The sequence below is a fragment of the Elephantulus edwardii genome, unplaced genomic scaffold (genome assembly GCF_000299155.1).
Source record: "Elephantulus edwardii isolate Elephantulus edwardi_28Jun2011 unplaced genomic scaffold, EleEdw1.0 scaffold00015, whole genome shotgun sequence".
In the NCBI taxonomy this organism is placed as follows: Eukaryota; Metazoa; Chordata; class Mammalia; order Macroscelidea; family Macroscelididae; genus Elephantulus; species Elephantulus edwardii.
In genome coordinates, this window is record NW_006399765.1 from 9,529,274 (window position 1) to 9,538,498 (window position 9,225).

The following is a 9,225-nucleotide window of genomic DNA, read 5'->3' on the forward strand; positions in this document are numbered from 1 at the left end:
CAGGAGACAGGTAGGGAGGTGGGAGTGTAGGAAGGGCAGCAGACAGGCAGGGAGGTGAGGGGTGTAGGAAGGGCAGGAGACAGGTAGGGAGGTGGGAGTGTGGGAAGGGCAGGAGACAGGCAGGGAGGTAGGGGTTGGTAAAGGCAGGAGACAGGCAGTGAGGCGGGGGTGTGGGAAGAGCAAGAGACAGGCAGAGAGGTGAGAGCGTGGGAAGGACAGGAGGCAAGTAGGGAGGTGGGAGTGTGGCAAGGGCAGGAGACAGGTAGGATGGTGGGGGTTGGGAAGGGCAGGAGACAGAACAGACAGGGAGGTGAGGTAAAAGGAAGGCAGATGGGCTTGGGGCTGAATTCTGCACAGGGAGTGAGGTGTTACCTGAGAGAAAGGTCTAGGGATAGGTGTTTAACTTAGATTCTTGTTTTGTCACTGCATTTCAAGACTGGCCAGGACAAAGATAATGTCCTGGCATAATTTCCTTGTTTATCCTTGCTCATGAAGAACCAGCCATTTCCTCAGAGCTGTCATTTCAATGCAGGAGTGAAATGATGTCATCACCTGCAGGGCTCTGATATAAGTAGTTCAGAGTTAAAGCTACCTATAATCTCTAGGACTGGGGTCAAACTCACAGATCAGTCGCTGATGATGGAAGAGGAGCTATGTCTAAAAGCTATAAAAGTTCAGCTTCTGCTGTGATCCGGGATTCTCCCTTGGGGAGAGCCTCTTGGGTTGGACCTGCAGGCTAACCCTCTTCAGGAACAATGAGCCACGTTCTATCAGGCTCTCACTGCACAGGAAACTGAGGCCATGCTGCAAGCATCTAACGCAGCCAGGAGGGTGTGGCTAGGAGGCAGGGGAGGGGCCAGCACAGAAGAAAGTACCTGACTCGGTGCTCAGATGACTGAGCTGCACATACGGGACTGGAAGCAGGATGGACACAGGAAAAGGCAGGTTAGTAACCTAAGAGTGCCAGGTGGCATCCTGGGCTGCCTAGCAGACACTGACAGAATAGTCTAAACAAGGGGAAAAATTTTATTTGAAGGTCACGGAGAAATGCTGAGGTTGGATGATGTATCAGCATCTCAGATGCTACTTTTCTCACCAAGCCAAAGGCAATTTATTACCTTCCTATCTACTATAAGCAATCAGCTTGCTTCAGATCAGAAATGGGCTGGAAGACAAGTTATTTCCTAGGAAAAGAAATGGAAAGACTTCTGCTCTTCAATGAAGCAGAGGGAAGTGAGTGTGGGTTTGACTGGTAGAGACTCACAGACATGGACCACACAGCCACTCCGGATGAGACATACACAGACTGCCTGCCAGGTTCAAGGCTGCCTCTAGGGGTCCAGTTACTACCTAGAGAAGGGGACCATGCAGCTCACTATGGCGACCATCCACAAGTACAAGAAACACGGGAGTGAAGGGGAATCACTACACTGGGTAAAGAACTTTGTACCAGGATGGAAAGTTTTTCTTCTTTCTTCACACCCCCAAGAAAGGAGAGCACATGTGGATATTCTGTGCCAACTAAGAATCAACTCAGGAGTCATACAGTACAACTGAGCATGATGGCAGCTTACAATACAGACACATGCACTGGCCTTATTCTAAAACACTTTAGAGAGGGGTAGACGTAACTGAGGATATTTTCCTTTACAGTCTCTATTTCTCTAGGATAGGAGTCATTAATCAACTGAATTATGCAAATAATAATTTTGTATTCAAAGCTAAGATAGCCTAAGAGTTACTCTAATAAAAACCCCGTACCTCACAGTGGGTTTTCAGATCTCATGGGAGGAAATTGCCCATCTTTCTTCAGAGAAGTTGCTGGTGCATTCAAACCCCCTCTATAAACTATACCACCAGAGCTACAGAGGTTGAAAATAGTGGGCGCTAGAACCAGGTTGAAGGGTTTAAATTATGGCTCCACAGCTTACATGTACCGCTGGGAAATTGACCTCTGAGAGCTCTAGTTTCTGTTTCTATAAAATTAGCTTCTTATTAGAACTTACCTCTTAATGCTATTATTAGAATTAAATAAAGCAATGAATAATTATACAGTGCAATGGCCCAGGTAACTGTTAAGCTAAGTGTTTGTTCATCTTAAATAAATGTATATGCATGCACAAGATGAAAGAAAGCTCCTTAAATGTTTTGGTTTAAACTCGACTTAAGGTTGGCCAGCACAGAGGTTATATGGCTTGAGAACTGTGGGCTTCCCAGATTAAAAAGGTCCCAACTGTGAATAAATCTCAGCTAGACAGAAAAGTTGTACTACTACTCACTGTAGCCCATTCCCTGCAAAAAGTACTTGAAGGCCTCGGTGAGCTTTCCAGGCTAGGGGAACAAAAGAAAAATGCATTAATTTTTGCACAGGCAGAATGGGAGAATCAAATGAGCACATTACAAAAATCTCCTTACCTGAACCACTTGGGGCAGTCCCCCACAGTCTGCCATCTAGAAGAGGGAACATATGGAAGTCAGATGTGATTCACACTTAAGAGAAATCTTTGTGTGTTTCCAAGCTGGACAAAATTGGATTTCAGGTTCCTTCACTTAATAGTTAAAAGCAACCAAGTCTATCTCCTTGTTGGGTCCTTAAAGTCTTAGATTCTAACATTAATCTTAACTAGAAATAGCAAAGAATTACTCAATGCTCTCCAAGTTTGTAAACTACAGGACATGGGGAATCTTCTATTGGAGTGATAATGAAGTTAACTACTATCTTCAACCATGTTTTCAATTCACCTGAAGACAGTTATCTTCAGAATCCTCAAACACTGACCCTAATTCTCATGGCACCATACTTCCTAAATTATCTTCCAACTCTTTAATTAAGAGAGTGCTGATGTCGAATTTGGCCAACTGGTACGGTCAGCTACTATTCTCTCATTGCTAAAATGTAGGCTGCTTCTAATGTCAAATATTGACAGGTGTTATTCTTGTCAGTTCAAGAATTTCTAGAGTAGGACATAACAAATGTTACTGTGCATTTCTATTATCTAGAAGACTTCTTGTGACTCAGATTCTTGGGTTCCTCTCCAGAGACACTTGATTCAACAGGTAGGGGCTTAAGCTCCCAAATGACACAGATTCTGCCAGTCCACAGAGAAAACTCTTTCTAGGGCACTATGGCCTTACGTAAGCCTACCCTCTTTCTTCCAGCTGTTATGCATTCTGTGCTCATAGGGTATTCCAATCAAACTGATTTCTCTTAAGAAACATGGATATCATGGCTTCAATTCACTGGTATTAAGATTTTCATTGAAGAGGATTGTCATTTAGCAAAGAGGAATGCCACAGAAGTACACTCATTTGAGATTAATACAGAGTAACTCCAACTAAAAATCCACTGCCAATTCTTACTCATGGCAACATTCCACTAGGTTTCGAAAGCTGTAAATCTTTAAAGGAGGAAACTGCCCATTGTTATTCAAAGGAGAAGCCAATGGATTCAAACCTCCAACCTTTTGGCTAACACTCCAACACATATTACCAGAGCTCCTTTAACAAAGAAAAGTCTCATCTGTTTCAGAGTTGGGGAGAGACGAGAAAGATGGGTTCAATAATGTATACTGCACTGAAACAGATGAGAGAGAGAACTGTTTAAAGGGATATGTGATTAGGTATTTTTGTCATGACAGGAGTCTAGAGCAGAGGCTGCATGGTGGAGTGGACCTGGGGGAGGGTTTTTAAAACAATGAAAGAATTTTTCTTTTACTTTTCGGGGAGGGTTGGGAGAGGAAAAAAGTGCAACAATGAATGAATGGAAATCCAAAGTCTTTGTGTAAATTTTTACTGAAATAATAAATTTAAATAAAACAAACAAACAAAAAACCCCCACAAAGAATAGTCTCTTGAAAATTCTAAGTATAATATAAGAAACAAACATTTAACTTGATTTAAGTATAGAACAGATTAAAATGCCACAGGCTGTCCTTTCATGAATTTAAGAGTTGAAACCAAATTAAGATTGTGAAATAATTCTCCTATGCAAAGAAAGAATGCTGGAAGGAGTTATCAAATAGTTTAAGACTCAGTTCAAGGGGCCACAGGAGTTACTCATTCTGTACTATGCTGCTGTAGATGGTATTTTTCCCCAAGAAATAACTAAATCTTTGGTTCCTGCTGAGTTCAATTTTATGGTTTTGAATATTAATTCAAACATGCAGTATAAAATTAAGCCTTTTGCTTTGTTTTAATTATATTTAGACTAGACCAATCATCACCTGAAGCCCCAAACACTGAGTTTTGGTCACCTGAGAGCACCGCCGTTGAGTTTCTAAGAACTATGGGTGCACTCCCCTCTTCAAGTATGCCTCAAAGAGAAAGGCAGAGATCTTTCAGGGTGAGGATGAGCAAAAGTGACGTGAGATAAGCCCTTACATTTTTAGTCATCTTGATTCAAACTCTCACTCAAAATTCACTGCTGTCAAGTTGGAACTGACTGACTTAGAGCTGACCTCCCAGAGGTTGTAAACTGCATGGGAAGAGAGGAGGTCAGTTACCTAAAAGTTCTGGGGAAAAGCTAGGTTGAAGTTCTTGCCTCATGTCCAATTAGAAAGGGAGGAAACTTGATGTTATACTTATAAATTAACTGCAAGAGTTTTCCTATGTGTACTAAGGTAAAGAATATAGCATTCTTTCACCTTATGAAAGTTATCAAAAGATTCTTTACCACACCCCAGGATTAGCACATAAACAATTTCTAACTATTACTTATTTTTCAGAGCAACATTTTAAAAATTTATAAATGACATAGGAAAATGCTTGTCAGAAAGTCAAGAAAAACAGATACAAAGGTATAAATGATCTTGATGATGTAAAAATGTATAGGAAGGTTGTAGGCTACAATATGTAGATATAATACATAATCCTTCATTACCAGTAATAAAAAATATTAACCTGTAAGTTATCAACCAAATAACAAATCCACAGGCAAACAGAAGACAGGGGCAAATGGAAAGGACTGTATCTATAATTATGTATAGTAGTTTGGTAAATGATTGCTCAACATGAGTATTTGAGTATGTGTATAGGCTGCAAATACATCCAAATAGAGAAAAAAATGGGAGGGGGAGATGAAAATACTATGTTTTATTATCTTTTAACCATAAACAAACAACCTAGGGAATTGACCACTACTCACAGGGCTTCAGGACCACAGCCTCTGGGGACACCAAGGTTAACTGGCTTAACCTGGTCCACAAAGACAATGTTCTACATCCCACATTTGTGACTAGTGACTGGAGACTTAAAAGCTTTTGTGTGGTTATCTATGGTGCAACAATAGATCTCTCTCTGTGAAGCAAAGAAGAGTAAAGAAAACCAAAGCAGTAATTAGTCCACAGCACCATCCTCAACATCCATGACCCTGAGACCAGAACTGTATGGTGCCTGACTACCATTGCTAACTGCTTTGGGATCAGAATAGTAAGGTACTGGAGAGAAGAGAGGAGATAAATGGAGAACATAACTCAAAATCACAGTAATTTCCAGGCTTATTGGCCTGACAGAACTTCTGAGTCTCTGGGCCCTAGTCACCCATCGACCTAGAACTGAACTTAACCTCTGGCACAACTTTTAACCAAGTAATAGGCAGATCTACAATATAGACAACAATAGCAGGGAGATTCAGCATTAAATATTCAAATACATAGGATCATAGTCCAAGATGAAACTGAGAAGTTAGGGAGAGAGGGTAAAGGGATGAATGTGGATATAAGGGTGAATAAAAACAGAGCCACAGACAGTGGTAAAAGTGACATTAGAATGTGGGGACTGTAATCAATGTCATAAAACATAACATGTTTGAGTGGTTGAATGGAATACGAACCTATAAACTCTAAATTATGGGGGAGGAAAAAAGTATAGGAAAAACACACCCGTATCTTCTGAGATTACCTTTGGATGTAGGATTATGGATAATTTACCTTTAGCAAAGTTGTATTAATAGGGTCCAGGCGAGAATTACATTCAACCTAAAAAAAAAAAGGGTACAATAATTTTATTAATTGCTACAAAAACCAGACACGACTTAGCATAAAAATTATTCTGCAAGATCAATAGCTCAGTCTGAAGTTGGCTTAACTAGCCAAAGACAGTACTGAAATATAAGATGGAATAGTTTCTCTCTCTTACACCCAAGTGTACACACACACACACACACACACACACACACACACACACACACACAATGTACTTATATTTGGTATTTCTAAAAATCTGGCTAAGTTAATTTCCTAAACTGTTATAGTCTGATGAACTACGTGTTGATTCTAATATCCACGACTTCCTACCATTATAAAATGGGGCAATTTAGCATACTGATTTAAAATGTGAACGGCACCACGCCTTCTGCTGCTTGGATCTCTTTAATGGTTTCCCAGAACAGGTGGCTCTACCGAGCATTCTTACCACCCGGCTCTTCCCTCACCCCTCCTCTTATGATATGGAAATGCTGGGCTTCTCATCCTTGTCTGTTTTCAAGTCCTGGCTCTCTAGTGTAAAGCTGAATCTGTAATTTTTGTCTCATTACACCTTGTTCTTTTGTATCATAATAAAGAATAACAATCTTTTGTATTCACATATTGCTCCCTTGTATCTCAAGGGCCTAAAAACAAATGTTTTGGGAAGATATTACCTAAATTTAGCAACATTTTATGGTTAATTCAAACAGCTGTATCTATCCTTCTACACATGGTTGCCAAGTACATGCACACAAAATGCTAAGAGTTCTAGAGGGGTAGAAATATATGAGGCAGAATGAATTAACTGTAAAAACTTCACAGCTGAGCTGAGTTATTAAGCGGGAAGTCCTACATAGACTAGATGAGCAGTGTAAATTTGAGGGCTTCCAGAGTCAAGGGAAAAACCACAAAGACAGGGCATCAGGGCACATGTGAGGTTACAGAGGCAAGTGTGGAATGATTACACAGGGAGAGGGAAGGCTGAGAGAGGCAGACTCAAGCTGAAGGCAAGAAGCCACAGGAGGTTTCTGAGGTAAGAGAATTTGAGTTATTTTAGGAAAGTAACCAGCAGTGGCTTGTATGACAGACTGCAGAGGCAACAAGCCAGTCAGGAAGTTAATGCAATTATCTAGACAGAAACTGGTAACTGAGATGAGCTTTCTCTTCAGGGACTGCTGGTAGGCTGGTATATAAAACTCTCATAAAATCAGGAGATGATCTAAAAGCCAGGGTTGCCGAGTGAGGGTTTTGATCTGCCTTATTTACGACAGTGCTGGGAGAGATAAACCAATGTACTAGTAAAGAACATGGTTTCTAATGGGTAATCTCCTCCTGTGAGATTAACTGCTTCTGAAAACCTGCTGGACCATGAGCTATGGGTGAGTTCTAACTCAATGATACAAAACAAAAACAATACTAGACAAGGAGTACTAGTAGCCTAGTGGTAAGAAGCTGTGATGCAATCCCAAAGGCAAATCCACCAACTACTTTGCAAGAGGATAGGCAGTTTCCTCTAGTGTGATTTATTGAAAAACTTACTGGAGGGTCAGTTCTGAGTCAGTTCCAACTCTATAACAAATAACAACAATCGTAGATATCTAGTAAATATTTTCTATGTGAATGAACACCTAAGTATGCATTTATTAAACCTTATTCCCATTCAACACTGTGTTATGACATCGGTTATGTAACCAATGTCAGACAGGTTACATTCTACATTGTGTCAACACTTTCATTATTTCTGTTCTAGTTATTTCACTTCTATTGACCCAAACTCTTTGCTCTTCTACATTTCTGCCTATGCTTTAGAAGAGCTGGTGTCCATTTGGTTTTATATGGATAATTTTTTAAAAGAGTGTAATACTCGATGATAATTACAATGGTTGGATTTTGGTATGTGTCTTTTCTCCCTCAGCTTTCCAAACAACATCTTATTAATTTTTGTTTTTTCTGTAGCATTTAACACATAAGAGATGCACAAAAGTGCTCGCTTTGGCAGCATATATACTAAAATTGAAACGATACAGAGAAGATCAGCAAGAAGTGTTCCACAAAAAAAAAGAAATGTACAAAAAATGATGGTGAGTAAATGAGTAAGAATAGCTAGCAAGAGAGATCAGATTTGTAGTCTCTTTATTCTTCTATTCATGCATCTTCCTCTAAATCTGACCAATCTGTGTGGTAAAATTCTCTGGCACCGAACAGGGCTTTACTATATTTAGAATATCTGCTTTGTGGTACAGGTGGGGCGCCTGCATTTTTCTACTATAAACAAGAGGAATATGAAAATGAGAAAGAGCTTTTATTTATATATATAAATAAATAAATATTATATATTATTATGTATAATTATATTTATAATTACAGAGTCTTGAAAAATACTTGGAAATGCTGTTTCATATACATGTAATTTTACAAAGGCAAATGGAAAAAAAGGGGGGGGACGACAAAGATTCATAGAAATACTCAGCATTATTAAGGAATTCTGATTATGGGTCAAAACCAGAATCTTACCTCTTTGTTTTTAAGTACACATGAATTTAAAAATGTTTTTGATGGGTATCTTTGCAACAGTAAACATTAAGGGTTACAAGCTCTGCCATGCATTTTTACACCAGACACAGAATGCTCTACAAGCAATTCAAGAAGTGTGAATATATTCTATTCTCACATTTATCTCACCCTACAAACATATTGTCTGCCCTACAGACCTTCTCACCAATGCCTACACCTCTAATTATTTATTAGAATCTCCAAAAACTGTCATTCCTTAACAGTTTTGCTCTAAATAGGGCAGAAGTGAAGCTTGCCAAGAAAACTAGGTAATTTCATACAGATACCTAGTTAAGATATATATGCTGTGTGAAAAGAGAAATGCAAATGCTAGTCAAGTACTGAATGCTAGTCAGCCTCATTTATAATCAATGAAATGCAAATTCAAACAGAGGGATATTATTTTTACCCTATCAAAATTAACTACTAATAAATCCAGTGTTGAATTGGATGCTGTGAAACAGGTACTCTCATATAGTGCTGGTGGCTGTACACACCAGCAATATGGTCTTTCGATTTTTAGGTCTCTGCATAAAAAAAAAGTCTTTTGGAAAAGGAATCTGACAGAAACATAAAAAGCTTGCAAAAACATTTTTTGACACATTAATTGCACTTCTGGGAATCCATCCCAGGGAAATAAAAAATCCAGCCATATAATTATAAATATGTCCAACTGTAGTAATATTAAAGGCAAAAAATGAAAAAAAAA

At 39.2% G+C, this 9,225-nt stretch overlaps 1 protein-coding gene across 3 annotated transcripts in view; it reads right to left on the reverse strand.

Annotated features, from left to right (window-relative positions):
* NDRG3 (NDRG family member 3) overlaps positions 1–9,225 on the reverse strand; it is a 103,107-nt gene that overhangs the window by 1,385 nt on the left and 92,497 nt on the right. For all 3 annotated transcript variants that reach the window (XM_006881502.1, XM_006881501.1, XM_006881500.1), the window contains 2 exons: positions 2,416–2,451; positions 2,280–2,331 (listed from right to left, as the gene is read on the reverse strand). In XM_006881502.1, coding sequence (XP_006881564.1) covers positions 2,280–2,331; positions 2,416–2,451 — 88 coding nt within the window. The remainder of the gene's footprint in view (positions 1–2,279; positions 2,332–2,415; positions 2,452–9,225) is intronic.